The following is a 20537-nucleotide window of genomic DNA, read 5'->3' as shown; positions in this document are numbered from 1 at the left end:
CAAGACCATTGTGGGAATATCATCAAATCCCTACAGTGTGGAAGCAGGCCATTTGACCCATCAAGTCCACACCAACCCTCCAAAGAACATCCCACCCACCCCCCCCCCCCCCCCGCAACCTTATCCCTGTATCCCTGCATTTCCTATGGTTAATCCACCTAACCTGCACACCTTTGGACTGTGCGAGGAAACCGGAGCACCCTGTGGAAACCCACGCAGATACTGGGCGAACGTGCAAACTTCACACAGTCTGTCACCTGAGGTTGGAATCGAACCTGTGTCCCTGGTGCTGTGAGGCAGCAGTGCTAACCACTGAGCCACTGTGCCCACTTGAATTCAAATTATAAAGCTGGTCTCGGCAGTATTTGATTAATAAAACCACCTTTGCTAAATGAGCTCAGCTGTTCTTACCTGGTTTGGTTTACATTTGACTCCAGGCCCATCTGGTTGACTCCTAACTGCCCTCTGAAATGGCCAATTAAATTGCTCTGTTCAAGGGCAACTCGGGACTGGTAACAGATGCCCACAGTCCATGGAAGAATAAAGGAAAACAAATGCTGCCCTTCGCAGGTGAATAGTTGAAGGGGCTACAGTCACAGGTGGAGAATGGAGAGAGAGAGAGACCATACCTTCTGCAGTCAGTGAGATGTCACCATTCCGAGGATCAATCTGGAACATTCCGTCGGAGGGCTGTGCTGGAATTTGCTGGAGGATTTTGTAGCGCAAGTCACTGCTGGGCAGGAGGGGGTCATCAAGGTCAGTGGCGGCTGCAGACAGAATCCTGTATCCTATAACAGTACACAGAGAGGCCATTTGGCCCATTCAGTCTCTGCCAGTGTTTATACCCCACAGGAAAACTGCCAACTCCCTCCACCTCATATTATCAGCAGATCCTTCCATCCTGTTCCCTCTCAAATGTTGGGCCGAAGGGCCTGCGATAGTGAGTGGTCACATGCTCACTCCTCTCTGGGTGAACAAGAGTGTTCTCATGGATTTATTAAAGATGATTGTATGGGAACGTATACTTTATCCTTTTGGATTGTAAACTGGAAAATGGAAGCTTGACACTAACAAGTAACAGGAGATTTTGTTTTGTAAATTAAAGATCAGGTGGGATTGTATGGTGTATATTTTAGCCACACAAGATAGTGTTACTTTCCACAGTAGTCAGGGGATGCTTTATGAGACAGAATGGCATCAGGAGTCTCTGAGTAACGGAAACACTCCCTAATGACGGCCTTCAGATTGGTACAGCCACAGTCTGTTCTAGTCATAGAACATAGAACATAGAAAAGTACAGCACAGAACAGGCCCTTTGGCCCACGATGTTGTGCCGAGGTTTAATCCTAATGTAAAATATAATAACTTAACCTACACACCCCTCAACTCACTGCTATCCATGTGTATGTCCAGCAGTCGCTTAAATGTCCCTAATGACTCTGCTTCCACCACCACATCTGGCAACACATTCCATGCATTCACAACTCTCTCTGCGTAAAGAACCTACCTCTGACGTCTCCTCTATACCTTTCTCCTAATATCTTCAAACTATGACCCCTCGTACCAGTCCATCCTGCCCTGGGGAAATGTCGCTGACTATTGACTCTATCCATGCCTCTCATTATCCTGTACACCTTGATCAGGTCTCCTCTCTTCCTCCTTCTCTCCAGAGAGAAAAGTCTGAGCTTAGTCAACCTTTCTTCATAAGGCAAGCCCTCCAGTCCAGGCAGCATCCTGGTAAACCTCCTTTGCACCCTCTTCAAAGCCTCTGTATCTTTCCTATAGTAGGGCGACCAGAACTGGACACAATATTCCAAGTGTGGTCTCACCAGGGACTTGTAAAGCTCCAGCAAAACCTCACGGCTCAAACTTGATTCACCCTGTTAATGAAAGCCAAAACACCATGTGCTTTATTAACAACCCTATCCACTTGGGTGGCAACTTTGAGGGATCTATATACTTGCACACCCAGATCCATCTGTTCCTCCACACTGCCAATCCTGTCTTTAATCCTATAATCAGCATTTGAGTTTGACCTTCCAAAATGCATCATTTCACATTTATCCAGATTGAACTCCATCTGCCATTACCCAGCCCAGCTCTGCATCCTGTCTATGTCACGCTGCAGTAGACCTCGATACTATCGACGACACCTCCAACCTTTGTGTCATCTGCAAATTTACTAACCCACCCCTCAACCTCCTCATCCAAGTCATTTATAAAAACTACAAAGAGCAGAGGCCCAAGAACAGAGCCCTGTGGGACACCACTCAACACTGACCTCCAGGCAGAATACTTTCCATCTACAACTACTCTCTGCCTTCTGTCAGCCAGACAATTCTGAATCCAGATCGCCAAATCTCCCTGTATCCCATACTTCCTGACTTTATGAATGAGCCTACAATGGGGAACCTTATCAATTGCCTTGCTGAAATCCAAATACACCACACCCACTGCTCGACCTTCGTCGACCTCAAAAAACTCAGTAAGATTTGTAAGGCATGACTTGCTCCACACAAAGCCATGCTGACTGCCTTTAATCACACTGTGCTTTGCCACATAGCCATAAATCCTATCCCTCAGAATTCTTTCCAAAACTTTGCTGACCACAGACATAAGACTGACTGGTCTGTAATTGCCAGGGATTTCCCTATTACCCTACTTGAAAAGAGGACCACCATTCGCCTCCTTCCAATCCTCCGGTACGACTCCCGTGGAGAGTGAGGAAGCAAATATCCTCGCCAACGGCTTAGCAACCTCCTTTCTCACTTCTCGGAGCAGCCTCGGATAAATGCAGATTGTTCTCTGCACTCAAAGACATCCAGAAGCATCTTTCACCATCTCACTCTGTCTCTCACTCAGTGAAAAGACAAAAACAACTAGAATCTCTAAAGAAGAGTTCCAATGTCAGGAAAGACCTGGGTCCACCCAATCAGCTTTGCCTGCAGTCAGTTAACATCAGTAAAAAAAAATCACAAGAACTCAAAGAAACAACTTCTCACACCCTTTGTGGACTCTTGAATTTGTTTTTCCCTGTTTATATTTTCCACTCATTATATTTTGTACCAAACTATCTGCTTTTGTCAGTCTTATTCCTGAATCAGAATACATGTCAGTGTTTTTAAAGAGATATTGCTTAAGTTGCTCCACAGGGACATGTTCACCATTTATTAAAGAATAGGTCTGTTTATAATAAAAAAACATTATTTTTCTGTTACTGATGAACCTGGTATGAATGTCCTCAGTCCTAGTGGTTTCACTGGGTCATAGAGTCATAGAGATGTACAGCATGGAAAAAGACCCTTCAGTTCAACTCGGCCATGCCAACCAGATATCCTAAATTAATCTAGTCCCATTTGCCAGCATTTGGCCTATATCCCTCTAAACCCTTCCTATTCATTTTAAACATTGTAATTGTACCAACCTCCACCTTCCTCTGGCATTTGCATGAAAAAGTTGCCCTTTATATCCCTTTTAGATCTTTTCCCTCTCACCCTAAACCTATGCCCTCTAGTTCTGGATTCCCTGACCCGGGAAAAGACTTTGTCTATTTACCCTATCCATGTCCCTCATGATTTTATAAACCTCTGCCCTTAGCCTCTGACGCTCCAGGGAAAACAGCCCCAGCCTGTTCAGCCTCTCCCTGTAGCTCAAATCCTCCAACCCTGGCAACATCCTTGTAAATCTTTTCTGAACCCTTTCAAGTTTCACAACATCCTTCCTATAGCAGGGAGACCAGAATTGTATGCAGTATTCCGAAAGTGGCCTAACCAACGTCCTGTCATTGGTTACACATTTGTGATTGTTTGTGGAATAGGGTGCTCGATAATCAGTAGACTCTTCTCAAATGAGCTCTGAAACTATCTTACATTGAAGAAAAGGTACAAAGTGAAAATTAGAGCAAATGTCACTGCAAGTTTAATAGTTTTGATTATTCGTAGATTTTTTAGAGAAAATGTCTTTCTGGAATTGCCCCTCTCCTCATGCCTTGATGAGATGCAGTTGCAGGAGCACGCGATACTACAACGGTCATTCAAGTGTGTGAGTGTAGACAGTGACTTGTTGCAGGTTATGCAACATCAGAAGCATCACATCTCTCTCTCCACCAATAGCCACACACCTGAGCTGCTGGGATAGGAGCCATTGGGAGTAAATAGGAGATATTTACAATCGCCTGCAGATTGTAGCCTTGTCTTTCCCTTCGTCCTATCCGAACACTCCCCTCCTGACGTGTCACAGTGACATGCTCATAATGTCATCACTGTCACATGGCCTGTGACCACGGCACCTAAAGGTCTCAGTCACTATCTTAACTGGATCCACTAGAAGGTGGTGGAATAAGTAGTTTCCTTTCTCATTTTATTGGTCGGTGAGTTGTTTAGTGAAGTCTGTGATGGAGTGTGTGGTTTTTTTTACTGAATTGGGTACACACTGAACCAGGGCAGAAATGTTCCCTTTGGTAAACCCTCACTCCCCCTGACCTGGTGTCTGCTTCAAGATTGACCAGTTTTGTTTTTGTTTTTGTTTCTGATTTCTGGAATCTGCAGGGCTGTATTTTGATTGGGGTGTGGTGTTCAGGTTACCTGCATGTGCTCCCTTGTGGATTCTTGCTGAAAATGTCTCCTGTACAAACACTGGAGCGTTGTCATTCCTGTCAGTGACGATGATCGTTATGGAAATGGGATCATCAAGTTGTCTCCCTTCATCATCTGTAACCTTCACCTAGGACAAAAAGAGAGACAACAGGCGAAAGGAACCATCATAGAATTGTCACAGCACGGAAGGAGTTCATTTGGCCCATTGTGCCTGTACTAGCTCTCTGAAGATGCAAATTCACCTTGTGCCAGTCTCCACCTTATCCCTGTAGCCATGAACTTTCTTCCTTTTCACATAATGTACCAATTAGTGAGTTTTGAGAAGATTGAGGTTCTGGATTTAGGTTTGCTCGTTGAGCTGAAAGGTTCATTTTCAGATGTTTCATCACCACACTAGGTAACATCATCAGTGAGCCTCCGGTGAAGCACTGGTGTTAGTGACCTGCTTTCTATTTATGTGTTTAGATTTCCTTGGGTTACTAAGGAAGGTTACTAATAGAAAGCGGGTCACTAACACCAGTGCTTCACTGGAGGCTCATTGATAATGTTACCTGGTATGGTGATGAAATATCTGAAAATGAACCTTCCAGCTCAGCGAGCAAACGTACATCCACAATGCACCAATTCCCTCTGAAATAGCTGGCCTGACCTTGCCTCTGCCACACTGTTAGGCAGGTCCCCAATCACCATGTATGAAAAAAGTCTTTCCTGTGTTACCATTCTTTCTTATAACAATTACATTACATCTGTGTCCTCTCACTCTCAATCCTTCCACACCATTCAAATCCCTTGATGGTTTCAGGCAGATCTATTGAATGTCCTTTCAACCCTATCATTCAAGTTATCTGTGTTCCTCACCCCTGGAACCATCATCCTCTACAGCCTCTCTGAAACCTGCTCAACCTTCTGAAAGTCTGGCCCCCAGAACCGATTGCAATATCATTGCAGAGATCATCAAATATTTTAACAACATTTACCATCACCCTCCTGCTCTTTTACACTACGTCCCTATTAATGAAGACTATGTGCTTTACTAGGTAAAGTCACCTCAGCCTTACCAGACCAGAGGCTGCTCTCTCACTAGGGAGAGATGACTGGTCGGGCTTTAACCTGAGGGTCACCATGCCTCAGACAAGGGGAGAAGTTCAGGAGGAGAGTCCTTCACACAGCCTCAGCCATTACGGGAATTGAACCCACATTGTTGGGGTCACTCTGCCACACAAACCAGCCTTCCAGCTAAATGAGCTAATCGAGCCCCCTTATAATGTTCTCAACCCGTCCAGCCACTGGCGATGACTCATGACCAGATACTCCCACGGCCCTCTGTTTCTCAGCTCCTTTAGAGTTGAACCCTTTCTTTTGCATTGTCTCTAAAAGTTCTTCCCATCAAAGTGACCCCTCAGTTAACACACCTGGAGTATAGGATACCCACAATGGCTCAAGAGGGTGAAAACGTGAGAGATTGAGCACTTTAGGCCGATATTCTCTCGACTTAAAGAATGAGAGGAAATCAAATTCAGGAAAAAGATGCTAAAGGGAATTAACAAAGTAGACAAAGGCATGTGCAGCTAGAATGAGAGGTCTTTAGGATTAAGATAAGGATGGCAGGTTTAAAACAGAGGTGAGGAGAAGTTACTTATCTCAAAGGGTCATGAATCTGTGGAATTCACTCCCTCAGATATTGGTGGATGGTGGGACTTTGAATAAATTTGAGGAGGAGACAGACAGATTTTGAATGAGTAATAGGATAAAGGATTATGGGGAGAGGGCAGAAAGATGAGCTCAGTCATGATCATATTGAATGATGGAGCACGCTCAAGGAGCTGAATAGCCTCCTGGTGATTGTAACAAGGTCAGCCAGGTGTACCTCATGGAAATGTGATCCCTAATTGGAGCTGTTAAACTGGACCATCAGGGAGCCCTGGCTGACAGATAAGAACAGGAGTGTCAGACATCCTGCTCACTCTGAGAGCTGTCTCTGAAGGAGCTGGATCAGTGTCAAGGACTCTCTGCGTGTCTTGGTGACGTGATACCAGACTCTATAGAGATATTTCGGTGGCGATGAGGGAAAAGCATGTTTCTGAAGAAATTCACTTCCAACAGTCATCTTTGAGTTGGGGGTAAGCATTTCTGCCATCATGCTGTTATTTGGGAAGCTGGACTCATTTGATCCTGCCGCTGAAGACTGGGCCCAGTATGTGGAGAGAATGTGCTGTATTTTCTGAGCAACTGACACTGGGAAAGATGAAAAGCAATGAGTACTCCTTCTGACAGTTTGTTAGGAACCTAACCTTCCCTGAGACAACAGTTACTTTCAAGAACTGATGGATTTAGTTCATAAATATTACTACCCCAAACCTCCTGTAATTCTGAGACACTATTGGTTTTATTTGGAATTTGAGAACCAGAGGAATCCATATCAGGATATTTGACTAGGTTAGGGTGGCATGTAGAGGCATTTGAATTTGGTTTAGCCTTTAACGAGATGTTGAGAGACCGTTTGGAATGTGAGATTAATGATGTGACCGTGCAAAATTGCCTACTAGCTGAAACCCTACTGGACTTCAAACAGGCACTACAACTGGCTTTATCTTTGGAAAATACAAGGTAAAAACAATGACTGCAGATGCTGAAAACCAAATACTGGATTAGTGGTGCTGGAAGAGCACAGCAGTTCAGGCAGCATTCAACGAGCAGCGAAATCGACGTTTCGGGCAAAAGCCCTTTGGAAAATACAGTCAGTGGAACATGTGTTGCAGGGTATTCTGACAGAAGTGGACATCCTTAACAGTCCGACTGAATTTGGGGAACACCACTTGAGGGAAGGCAATTGCATAGCCTCACTCAGGACATGTCCTGAACAGAGGGACTCTCGGTCACTCGCAGCAAAACTCCAAAACAAAGCCAAGCCTCAGGAAAATGGATAAAGTTTCTTCAGGATCTGGGCTGACAAACCATTGTAGTTGTTGCTGGTACGCGGACTTGAGACAGCAAGTGAGTCCCACTAGACCTAAGTGGAGTAAGAGAACACATAGGTTGGTATTCCAGGAGAGTGCACACCCTGGAAAGCCCACCTACATCTGGATTGGAACAATTAAATTGCTTAGCAACATCCAAATCAGAACCAATCAAAATAAATGTCTGGATTAATAGTCATTTGGTTCTAATGGAGATCGATACCAGCGCAGCCTTATCAGTGATGCTGGGACCCCCCCATCTTTAACAAATTTGCTGGAGACTCCAACCCTTAAGTTTACACAAGACCTCGGCTGGACTGAGAACCTGTACTGGAGAACCTTTACAGTTTAATGGTACAACTCCCATCCCGGTCTCTTCTGAGAAGCAGCTGATTCAGTTATCACTGATCGTAGTAAAAGGCTTGGGCCCAAATTTGAAGAAATTAAATAGTGAATCAGGAACAGGGACTGAATAAAATTAATCTGAGTGAAACATCGGTAATGAGGAAATTCATGGTTTTGATAGAGTGACAAACCCCTGGGCCCTGACCTGTTTCCATCCCATGGTATTCATGGGAGTAGGTGAGCACAATGTCGACCCTGTAACTATAATCTCTCAGAGTTCCCTAGGTACAGGAGTTGTCACTCTGGATTGGAAAATTGCACATTCCACTCCACGTTTTAAGAAGGACGAAAGAGGAAAACCAGAGAATTATAAACCAGGTACCCTCACATCTGTGGTGGGGAAATGATTGGTGTCTGTAATCAAAGATGGGGAAACTGATTATCGTTAAAATGTTCAGTTAATCAAGGAGAGCCAGCATGGATTTATGATTCCTGACTAAGTGCTTATGCCCAAAATGTAGATTCGCCTGCTCCTCGGATGCTGCCTGATCTGCTGTGCTTTTCCAGCACCACACTCTCGACTCTGATCTCCAACATCTTTAGTCCTCACTTTCTCTTGGGCATGCTGACAAACCTCATTGACTAAGGTAGTGCACAGGGGAAGGTCCATGGATGTGGTTTATATGGACTTCCAGAAGGCACATGACAAAGGCCCAAATAAGAGATTGTTTATCTAAGGTAAAAGTCCATGGAATTGAGGGCAGGTTATTGACATGGCTGTGAAATTGTTTGAGAGATAGATGACAGAAAATCGGGATAATACTTAAGTTCTCAGATTGGCAGGATGTGCCCATCAGTGGGGTCCTACAAGGATTGGTATTGGAACCCCAGTTCTTCACATTATTTGTTAACGACTTAAATAATAGCATGTAAAGTTAAATGTTCAAATTTACTAATGACACAAAGTTGGGTGGTATTGTAGACAGTGTCGATAACAGCAAAAATTTACACAGGGATGTTGGTAGACTAAGTGTAAAGTTGGAGAAAGTGAGGACTGCAGATGCTGGAAATCAGAGTCAAGATTAGAGTGGTGCTGGAAAAGCACAGCACATCAGGCAGCATCAGAGGAGCAGGAAAATGTATGTTTCGGACCGGAGCCCTTCATCAGAAATGAGGCTGGTAGCCTCGGGGGGTGGACAGATAAATAGGAGGGGCATGGGGCTGGGGAGAAGGTGCAATAGGTGGATGGAGGTGGGGATGGAGGTGACAGGTCGAGGGGAGGGTGGAGCAGATAGGTGGGGGGGAAGGGAGACAGGCAGGTAGGGCAGATCATGAGGGCAGTGCTGCTCTGGAAGTTTGGAGCTGGGGTAAGGTGGGGGAAGGGAAAATGAGGAAATTGGTGAAGCCCACATTGATGCCCTGGGGTTGAAGTGTTCCAAGGCGGAAGATGAGGCGTTCTTCCTCCAAGTGTCGGGTGGTGAGGGAGCGGCGGTGAAGGAGGCCCAGGACCTCCATGTCCTCGGCAGAGTGGGAGGGGGAGTTGTACAATTATCCACTTTAGACTGAAAAAGGGTAGGTCAGGTACTTCTTAGAGATGTGAAATTAACTGCAGTGGATGTCCAGAAGCTTGGGATGTTAGATACATATGTCTTTAAAAATGACATGACCAGGTACTGAACATGTAATGAAGAATGTTAATGGATTGCTGGCCTTTATATCTAGCAGGCTAGAGTACAACATAGCACAAGTTATTCTGGGCGGAAAATGTGTTGCTGGAAAAGCGCAGCAGGTCAGGCAGCATCCAAGGAACAGGAGAATCGACACTGCATGTGTTGAGAACCAGGGGACATGACTCAGATTGAAACATGGGACATTTAGTACAGAGACGAGGAAGCATTTTGTCTCTCAGAAGGTGATCTATTATTGCAATTCTCCAACATCAACCAAGCAGTTTCAATCACTGAGTATGTTCAAGACAGGGACTGCGAGATATCGAGATACTAGATTAGATTAGATTACTTACATTGTGGAAACAGGCCCTTCGGCCCAACAAGTCCACACCGACCCGCCGAAGCACAACCCACCCAGACCCATTCTCCTACATTTACCCCTTCACCTAACACTACAGGCAATTTAGCACAGCCAATTCACCTGACCTGCACATCTTTGGACTGTGGGAGGGAACCGGAGCACCCAGAGGAAACCCACGCAGTCACGGGGAAAACATGCAAACTCCAAACAGTCGCCTGAGGCGGGAATTGAACCCGGGTCTCTGGCGCTGTGAGGCAGCAATGCTAACCAAAAGGGTCAAAGGGGTTTGAGGATAGTGTGCGACTGCAGTATGTTGGTAGATGTTTGCCATGGTCTAGATCCCTGAAGGGTCTACTGCTGCCCCTCTGTTCTTGCCTGGTCAAAACCTTGGAAGTTTCTGATTTCTTCTCTCTGATATGAAGCAGGGTGGATGATCGAGGCAGAGGATGTATGCAGTAACATTGCTTTGGCTACTTGCCCAGCGTGTGAGGTATGTTTCTGAGATACAAACCTTCAGCTCGTACACGGACTGCTCTTCACGATCAAAAGACTTGAGAGTGAACAGCAAGAGATGGTCTTCAATCCCAAAGGTTCCATTGTAATCATCGATCAGCTCCAGGCGCAATTTCCCAGAAACACCTGGATCAAGCTGCAAATGCAAACATTTCCTGAAAATTGTCAAGTGTTTTACACCCTCCCTGAATCTGCATTCTATTCCAGCAGCCAACCACCCCTCCTCCGACCCACACCCACCCAATCCACACACACACACACACACACCATCACACAACTCCACCCCCTAATCCGACCCACACACACACACCCACCTCACATCACCCCACCCTGCAAACACACACTCCCCTCCCCACACCCCACCCCACCCTGCAAACACACACTCCCCTCCCCACACCCCACCCCTCCCTGCAAACACACACCCACCTCCCCTCCCCTCCCCCCACCCACCCTGCAAACACACACTCCCCTCCCATCCCCACACCCCACCCACCCTGCAAACACACACTCCCCTCCCCTCCCCACCCCCCACCCACCCTGCAAACACACACTCCCCTCCCCACACCCCACCCCTCCCTGCAAACACACACCCTCCTCCCCTCCCCTCCCCCCACCCACCCTGCAAACACACACTCCCCTCCCATCCCCTCCCCCCACCCACCCTGCAAACACACACGCCCCTCCCCTCCCCTCCCCCCACCCACCCTGCAAACACACACTCCCCTCCCATCCCCACACCCCACCCACCCTGCAAACACACACTCCCCTCCCCTCCCCACCCCCCACCCACCCTGCAAACACACACTCCCCTCCCCTCCCACCCCCACACACCCTGCAAACTCACACTTCCCTCCCATCCCCACACCCCACCCACCCTGCAAACTCACACTCCCCTCCCCTCCCCACCCCCACACACCCTGCAAACTCACACTTCCCTCCCATCCCTACACCCCACCCACCCTGCAAACACACACTCCCCTCCCCTCCCACCCCCACACACCCTGCAAACTCACACTTCCCTCCCATCCCTACACCCCACCCACCCTGCAAACACACACTCCCCTCCCCTCCCACCCCCACACACCCTGCAAACTCACACTTCCCTCCCATCCCCACACCCCACCCACCCTGCAAACACACACTCCCCTCCCCACACCCCACCCCTCCCTGCAAACACACACCCTCCTCCCCTCCCCTCCCCCCACCCACCCTGCAAACACACACTCCCCTCCCCTCCCACCCCCACACACCCTGCAAACTCACACTTCCCTCCCATCCCCACACCCCACCCACCCTGCAAACACACACTCCCCTCCCCTCCCACCCCCACACACCCTGCAAACTCACACTTCCCTCCCATCCCTACACCCCACCCACCCTGCAAACACACACTCCCCTCCCCTCCCACCCCCACACACCCTGCAAACTCACACTTCCCTCCCCTCCCCACCCCCCACTCACCTGCAAACACACACTCCCGTCCCCTCCCCACCTCACTACCCACCCTGCAAACACACACTCCCCTCCCCTCCCCACCCCCCACCCACCCTGCAAACACACACTCCCCTCCCCTCCCCACCCCCCACCCACCCTGCAAACACACACTCCCTTCCCCTCCCCACCCCCCACCCACCCTGCAAACACACACTCCCCTCCCCTCCCACCCCCCACACACCCTGCAAACTCACACTCCCCTCCCCTCCCCTCCCCACTCCCCCCACCCACCCTGCAAACACACACCCTCCTCCCCTCCCTACCCCCCACCAAGCCTGCAAACACACTCCCCTCCCCTCCCCACCCCCCACTCACCTGCAAACACACACTCCCCTCCCCTCCCCACCTCCCTACCCACCCTGCAAACACACACACCCCTCCCCTCCCCACCCCCCACCCACCCTGCAAACACACACTCCCCTCCCATCCCCACTCCCCCCACCCATCCTGCAACACACACACTCCCCTCCCCATCCCCCACCCACCCTGCAAACATACACTCCCCTCCCCACCCCTCACCCACCCTGCAAACACACACACCCCTCCCATCCCCACCCCCCCACCCACCTCTGACAGTGCAGCACTCCCTCAGCGTTGACCCTCTGACAGTGCAGCACTCCCTCAGCGCTGACCCTCCGACAGTGTGGCACTCCCTCAGTGCTGACCCTCTGACAGTGCAGCACTCCCTCAGCACTGACCCTCTGACAGTGCAGCACTCCCTCAGCACTGACCCTCTGACAGTGCAGCACTCCCTCAGCACTGACCCTCTGACAGTGCAGCACTCCCTCAGCACTGACCCTCCGACAGTGCGGTGCTGCCTCAGCGCTGACCCTCCGACAGTGCGGCGCTCCCTCAGCGCTGACCCTCCGACAGTGCGGCGCTCCCTCAGCGCTGACCCTCTGACAGTGCGGCGCTCCCTAAGCGCTGACCCTCTGACAGTGCGGCGCTCCCTCAGCGCTGACCCTGCGATAGTGCGGCGCTCCCTAAGCGCTGACCCTGCGAAAGTGCGGCTCTCCCTAAGCGCTGACCCTCCGACAATGCGGCACTCCCTCAGCGCTGACCCTCCGACAGTGTGGCACTCCCTCAGTGCTGACCCTCTGACAGTGTGGCACGCCCTCAGCGCTGACCCTCCGACAGTGCAGCACTCCCTCAGTGCTGACCCTCTGACAGTGTGGCACTCCCTCAGTGCCGACCCTGCAATAGTGTGGCACTCCTCAGCGCTGACCTTCCAACGTAGAACATAGAACATAGAAAAGTACAGCACAGAACAGGCCCTTTGGCCCACGATGTTGTGCTGTGGTTTAATCCTAATGTAAAATATAATAACTTAACCTACGCACCCCTCAACTCCCTGCTATCCATGTGTATGTCCAGCAGTCACTTAAATGTCCCCAGTGACTCTGCTTCCACCACCACATCTGGCAACACATTCCATGCATTCACAACTCTCTCTGCGTAAAGAACCTACCTCTGGCGTCTCCTCTATACCTTTCTCCTAATATCTTCAAACTATGACTCCTCGTACCAGTCCATCCTGCCCTGGGGAAAAGTCGCTGACTATTGACTCTATCCATGCCTCTCATTACTTTGTATACCTTGATCAGGTCTCCTCTCTTCCTCCTTCTCTCCAGAGAGAAAAGTCTGAGCTTATTCAACCTTTCTTCATAAGGCAAGCCCTCCACTCCAGGCAGCATCCTGGTAAACCTTCTTTGCACCCTCTCCAAAGCCTCTGTATCTTTCCTATAGTAGGGCGACCAGAACTGGATACAATATTCCAAGTGTGGTCTCACCAGGGACTTGTAAAGCTCCAGCAAAACCTCGCGACTCTTAAACTTGATTCACCCTGTTAATGAAAACCAAAACACCATGTGCTTTATTAACAACCCTATCCACTTGGGTGGCAACTTTGAGGGATCTATGTATTTGCACACCCAGATCCCTCTGTTCCTCCACACTGCCAAGAATCCTGTCTTTCATCCTATAATCAGCATTCGAGTTCGTCCTTCCAAGATGCATCATTTCGCATTTATCCAGGTTGAATTCCATCTGCCATTTCTCAGCCCAGCTCTGCATCCTGTCTATGTCACGCTGCAGCCTGCAGTAGCCCTCAATACTATCAATAGCACCTCCAACCTTTGTGTCATCTGCAAATTTACTAACCCACCCCTCAACCTCCTCATCCAAGTCACTTATAAAAACTACAAAGAGCAGAGGCCCAAGAACAGAGCCCTGCGGGACCCCACTCAACACTGACCACAGGCAGAATACTTTCCATCTACAACCACTCTCTGCCTTCTGTCATCCAATCTGAATCCAGACAGTCAAATCTCCCTGAATCCCATACTTCCTGACTTTATGAATGAGCCTACCATGGGAAACCCTATCAAATGCCTTGCTGAAATCCATATACACCACATCACGGCACTCCCTCAGCACTGACCTCCGACAGTGCGGCACTCTCTCAGTGCTGACCCTCCGACAGTGCGGCACTCCGTCAGCACTGACCCTCCAAAGTGTGGCACTCCCTCAGTGATGACCCTCCGACAGTGCGGCACTCCTTCAGCACTGACCCTCCGACAATGTGGCACTCCCTCAGCACTGACCCTCTGACAGTGCGGCGCTCCCTCAGCACTGACCCTCCGACAGTGCGGCCCTCCCTCAGCACTGACCCTCCAACAGTGCGGCGCTCCCTCAGCACTGACCCTCCAACAGTGCGGCACTCCCTCAGCACTGACCTCCGACAGTGTGGCGCTCCCTCAGCACTGACATTCCAACAGTGCGGCAATCCATCAGTGCTGACCCTCCGACAGTGCGGTACTCCCTCAGCGCTGACCCTCCGACAGTGCGGCACTCCCTCAGCGCTGACCCTCCGACAGTGTGGCGCTCCCTCAGTACTGACCCTCCAACAGTGTGGCGCTCCCTCAGCACTGACACTCCGACAGTGCGGCACTCCATCGGCACTGACTCTGCGACAGTGCGGCGCTCCCTCAGCGCTGACCCTCTGACAGTGCGGTGCTCCCTCAGCACTGACCCTCCGAAAGTGCGGCACTCCCTCAGCACTGACATTCCAACAGTGCGGCGCTCCCTCAGCACTGACCCTCCGACAGTGCGGCACTCCCTCAGCACTGACCCTCTGACAGTGCGGCACTCCCTCAGCACTGACCCTCCGAAGTGGGGCACTCCCTCAGTGCTGACTCTCCAACAGTGCGGCATTCTCTCAGCGCTGACCCTCCGACAGTGCAGCGCTCCCTCAGCACTGACCCTCCAACAGTGTGGTGCTCCCTCAGCACTGACCCTCCGACAGTGCGGCACGCCCTCAGCGCTGACCCTCCAACAGTGTGGTGCTCCCTCAGCACTGACCCTCCGACAGTGCGGCACGCCCTCAGCACTGACTCTCCGACAGTGCGGCACGCCCTCAGCACTGACCCTCCAACAGTGTGGTGCTCCCTCAGCACTGACCCTCCGACAGTGCGGCACGCCCTCAGCACTGACCCTCCGACAGTGCGGCACTCCCTCAGCGCTGACCCTCCGACAGTGCGGCACGCCCTCAGCACTGACTCTCCGACAGTGCGGCACGCCCTCAGCACTGACCCTCCAACAGTGTGGTGCTCCCTCAGCACTGACCCTCCGACAGTGCGGCACGCCCTCAGCACTGACCCTCCAACAGTGTGGTGCTCCCTCAGCACTGACCCTCCGACAGTGCGGCACGCCCTCAGCACTGACCCTCCGACAGTGCGGCACTCCCTCAGCGCTGACCCTCCGACAGTGCGGCACGCCCTCAGTACTGACCCTCTGACAGTGTGGTGCTCCCTCAGCACTGACCCTCCGACAGTGCGGCACGCCCTCAGCACTGACTCTCCGACAGTGCGGCACGCCCTCAGCACTGACCCTCCAACAGTGTGGTGCTCCCTCAGCACTGACCCTCCGACAGTGCGGCACGCCCTCAGCGCTGACCCTCCGACAGTGCGGCACTCCCTCAGCACTGACCCTCCGACAGTGCGGCACGCCCTCAGCACTGACCCTCTGACAGTGCGGCACGCCCTCAGCGCTGACCCTCCGACAGTGCGGCACTCCCTCAGCACTGACCCTCCGACAGTGCAGCGTTCCCTCAGTGCTGACCCTCTGACAGTGTAGCACTCCCTCAGCACTGACCCTCTGACAGTGTAGCACTCCCTCAGCACTGACCCTCCGACAGTGCGGCACGCCCTCAGCACTGACCCTCTGACAGTGCGGCGCTCCCTCAGCACTGACCCTCTGACAGTGCGGCACTCCCTCAGCACTGACCCTCCGACAGTGCGGCACTCCCTCAGCACTGACCCTCTGACAGTGCGGCACTCCCTCAGCACTGACCCTCTGACAGTGCGGCACTCCCTCAGCACTGACCCTCTGACAGTGCGGCACGCCCTCAGCGCTGACCCTCCGACAGTGTAGCACCCACTGAAATTACGATTCTTCCCAGGATTTTGGAAATTTTAAATGATTGTCTGAATCTTGGGAGCTATTTGTCAGTGAAAGCCCACATGATCATCCAAACATGTCTGTACTGTGTGAACCCATCCCTCAGCCGACAGAGGGACAGTCTGTCTGAAGGCCGGAGTAAGTGTGTGTGGGACGGGGGTGGCGAGGAGAGTTGCTGGGGTTTCCTGGGCAGAGCTGATCCCTCCCTCCCTCAGAGGCTCGGCCAACCCACAGCAGGATCCTCCCAGCGATGCCTTTGTCAGACTCTCCAATTCTTGTGCCCACATTGAGGCTCTGATCCCTGGTTGCCCGTCAAACCTGATCCTGGTCGGAGGTTCCACAGAACCCAGGGATTTTCTCAGACAATTCCTGTAGGGGGTCAAATATTCACCTCTGACCCACGGGGCAACTCTGGCTGGTGAGAGACCATAACGGAGGGGATGCATTTATAAAGGAGCCGAAAACATTGAGGAAGTCTGTCAGGAATGTGCATAGGAGAGGGTGAGGTACTGGAGGGTATAATAAATCCCCAAACATCCCAGGCACCTAACCCTCCAATTCCCAGCTGCCCCTGTATGTGGCAGAATCCACTCATTGAATTCATCAGGCCATCTCAGAAACCATCAAACTGGGAGTGGGAACAGGACTCCGTCAATCCTGAGGTACAGTCCCTTGGAACGGCATTGAGCACTTGCCTGGATTCCTTGAGAACTTGTCTTTGCAACAAGAATCTTACCCTTGTCAGGAACCAAGGAATTTCACCCTCGTAATTCTCCGGCACTGTCACCACTTTGGCCACAGACAGGACGTTGAGCGTGAACAGGAGGGCAACAAGCTGTTCAGAAACAACGGTTTTAAGAGTTAATTTCTTGATTTTACAAACAGAGGAATGGATTACAATAGCAAAGATTTTACATTGGCTCCATGGGTACTTTGGGTTAGTTTTGAGCACTGTATCCAGCCCGCCTCCCTCCCACTCCCATTCCTGCCTCCCAATCAGCTGAAGGCAGCCCAGGAGTGAGGAATTCTCAGTGGCATGTTACACTGTACAAACTGAACCTGAGCAATGTGGTTCATAAAACAGCCTAGACCCTAGGCCAGGCTGAACCCATCCCCATGATGGTTCCACGCTCAGTCTGTTTGTGTAATCTCTCTGGGTTATGTTTGTTTATGATTAGAAGGAACCCAAGCAGATTGGGTCTGTACTCTATGGTGTTTATTGTGGCAAACGTATTGAAACTCTTATGGAGACTTTGCAGAGTTGATTTGGAGGGGTTGTTTCTCCTTGTGAGGGAGTCTATAACCAGGGGCATAATCTCAGAATAAGGGTTCACCCATTGAAGACAGGGATATGGAGGAATTTCTGCTCTCAGAGGGTCATGAATGTGTGGAACACTTTCCTGTAGGGCGCTGTCGAGGGTGTGTCATTACATATGTTCAAGGCTGGGATAGGCCGATGTGGTAGGGAATCGAGAGCTTTTGGGGAAAAGGAAGGAAGGTGGAGTTGAGGATTATCGGATCAGCCTCGAGCTCATCGAATTGCAGAGTGAACTGGATGGCCCGAATGGACCACTCCTGATCCTACACCTTTATGTTATCTCTTGGATTATTTTAATTCTTTCCAGGAGTTCTGAGGAAAGCTCATTGATCCGAAACGCAGGGATTGAGTCTCATGATTTTTAATCAACCTGTTCAGACACAGCTCAGGGTAGACAGGACTTGAAGCCAGGCTTTACTGGCATAGAGTCAGGGACACTACCACTGGGCTACAAGACTCTAGGGTGTGACTACCTGTTGAGAACATACTCTCCCAACATCCAGGGTATATACTGAGGGGAGTTCTCGGCCTGCCTGCCCGTTTTATGAACAAATAAGCCAGACTTCCACCCCATTCCATCATGGAGCTGCCAGCCAATCAGAGACCCGCAGCTGCATCGCCCCAATAGCACCACCAGGAGTGATGGCCACAGTTGGTACTGTGCCAATCATATGGCACTGGACACTCACTATGGTCAGGCTGGCACAGGAGGAGGCTGGGTGGCAGGGTATGTGGGGAGGGGGTGTCATATATTAGGCAGGGTGCTCAGAGCAGGGGTCAACTGCAGCTGGAACCTCCAACTGGCACCAAGGAGGTTCCCCGTTCCCTGTCCTATCACTGCAGCCCCTCAGAGGGACAGGCTGTTTGTTGACTTCGGGCTGAATGAGATCCTTCGATGAGTATGAGTTACTCACTGAAGGCTTTTGTTTGGGCCATAGGGTGGGGGTGGGTCACTGCAAAGACTCCCCTCCCCCTTGTCACTTGTGAAATCAGGCTGGGGGCCAGAGAGGGCATAAGGCCAGTGATGCAGCACCCTGTTTTGTTGCTCCACCCTCCAGCTTTGCCACCTATGGATGGCCCATGCCATCTCAGGTTTCTCTGTGCACTCTTGGTGGTGTTTGCAGCATGATCTGAGTTTAGTTCCAATCTCCAGCAACCAAAGGGTCATGGTCTTGTAACCACTCAGGGATAAACCGTCTCCAGTCATCTGCAATGGTTTCAAATGTGGAGACTTGAATTAAACACTCAGACTGAATCTGTTCCGGTTTGTAATTGGATTAATAAAACCTGTGGATCAAGTCATCACTTTCAAACATATCATGGAATATATCAATGCAAATTAATCTTTAAAAATGATTTTTTTCCCTAAAAGCTGCCTGCTTACTCAGGTCTGTGTCAGATCTGGCACTCAGCAACTGCTCGTGGCTTTCAGCTGAAACTACAGCTAAAAAAGTTAGTTTGCATAATTGGCAGAATTGACTGATGTCGTTAAAGCAGAGTCTGCTGCTTGGAAACAATACTGCAGTAATCACTGGGCAGTGTCACCAGGGCTGGGAATATTCAGGAAGACTCTGACAAATGGATTGTTGAGCAGGAATGCTGAGATGGAGTTTAGCACCAACCCCCCTCCCCCACACCCCGTCTCACCACCCAACACCCCCCAAATGCCCCCCACCCATCCCCTTCAATGTCTGCAGTGACCCCTCCACCTCTTCCCCCAGGTCACCATGGCTAAAGGAAGTTTCAGTCCCTTTTGGGTCATTTGGACCAAAATCAGAAATTGCTGGAGAAACTCCAGCAGATTTGTGCAGAGAAAGCAGAGCTACCATTTCAGGTCCAGTCACCCTTCTTCAGAACTGCCCACTGAAGTCCCTCATTCCACCTTCATTGCCATTTCCCTGTGAATACTGAGGCAGAGTGATCCTTCTTTAGGGATACCCTTTACCCCACGGCAGGAACAACCTTCCCTCATGACCCGAGCCCTTCTTTAACACCCTTGGCCCCCTCTGAACCCCCTCAGTATCTCTCACTGAGCTGTGCTGGTCAGGGCCTGTCACCGGTGGGGGGGGGGGGGGGGGGGGAGGGGGAGGTGGTGCCCAGGCTGGTCTGGGAGAATGGGTTCGGATCCCACCACAGCAGCTTGTGGGACTGGGGGCTGAAACTCCATCCATAATTTCTAGACTATAAACTAGTCATCGAACAAACATCATTGATTGTTTGCAAAACTCATCTCATTCATTCCCTCTAGGGGGTTATCTGTGGTCTGTGCCTGATGTGTGTACAGACCCACAGTGATGTAGCAAACTCTTAACTGCCCTTTGAAATGGCCCGGAGAGTAATAAGGATGGGTAATAAATGCTGACCTCGTCAGTAACACAAACATCCCATGAAGGAATAAAATCTGGAATTTGATTTGACCAATAATATTAACATTTTATTAGCCCCAGGGCATTGAATACAAGAACTGGTGGTTATGATGGAGGGGTACATAACATTAATGAGGCCACAGCTGGAGGCCTGTGTGCCGTTCTGGGCCCCACACTATAGGGTGGACGGGATTGCAGAGGAGACTCAATGGGAGGTTGCCTGGGCTGGAATGAAGAGAGACTAAAGAGGTTGGTGTTGTTAGAGCAGAGAAGGTTGAAGGAGGACCTGTCTGGAGTGTACAAAAGTCTAAGGGTATAGACAGAGTAGATAGAGAGAAATGTTTCACCTTAGTAGAAGGGTCAATAACCAGTGGATTGTGGTTTAAGATAAAGAGAATGGGCTTTAGAAGGGATCTAAGGAGTATTTTATTTTGGATGGTATCTGGAACTCACTCCCTGA

The 20537-nt window shown here is 50.5% G+C and overlaps 1 protein-coding gene across 1 annotated transcript in view; it reads right to left on the bottom strand.

Annotated features, from left to right (window-relative positions):
- cdh16 (cadherin 16, KSP-cadherin) overlaps positions 1–20537 on the bottom strand; it is a 95574-nt gene that overhangs the window by 70096 nt on the left and 4941 nt on the right. Inside the window, exons 3-6 of the mRNA XM_072595677.1 lie at positions 17130–17228; positions 10440–10577; positions 4584–4722; positions 630–788 (exon numbers count right to left, since the gene is read on the bottom strand). Of these exons, the coding sequence (XP_072451778.1) occupies positions 630–788; positions 4584–4722; positions 10440–10577; positions 17130–17228 (535 nt within the window). The remainder of the gene's footprint in view (positions 1–629; positions 789–4583; positions 4723–10439; positions 10578–17129; positions 17229–20537) is intronic.

The sequence above is a fragment of the Chiloscyllium punctatum genome, chromosome 26 (assembly GCF_047496795.1).
Source record: "Chiloscyllium punctatum isolate Juve2018m chromosome 26, sChiPun1.3, whole genome shotgun sequence".
Taxonomy (NCBI): Eukaryota; Metazoa; Chordata; class Chondrichthyes; order Orectolobiformes; family Hemiscylliidae; genus Chiloscyllium; species Chiloscyllium punctatum.
The sequence above is the reverse complement of the archived record's forward strand: the minus strand, read 5'-3'. Positions and strand labels throughout refer to the sequence as shown.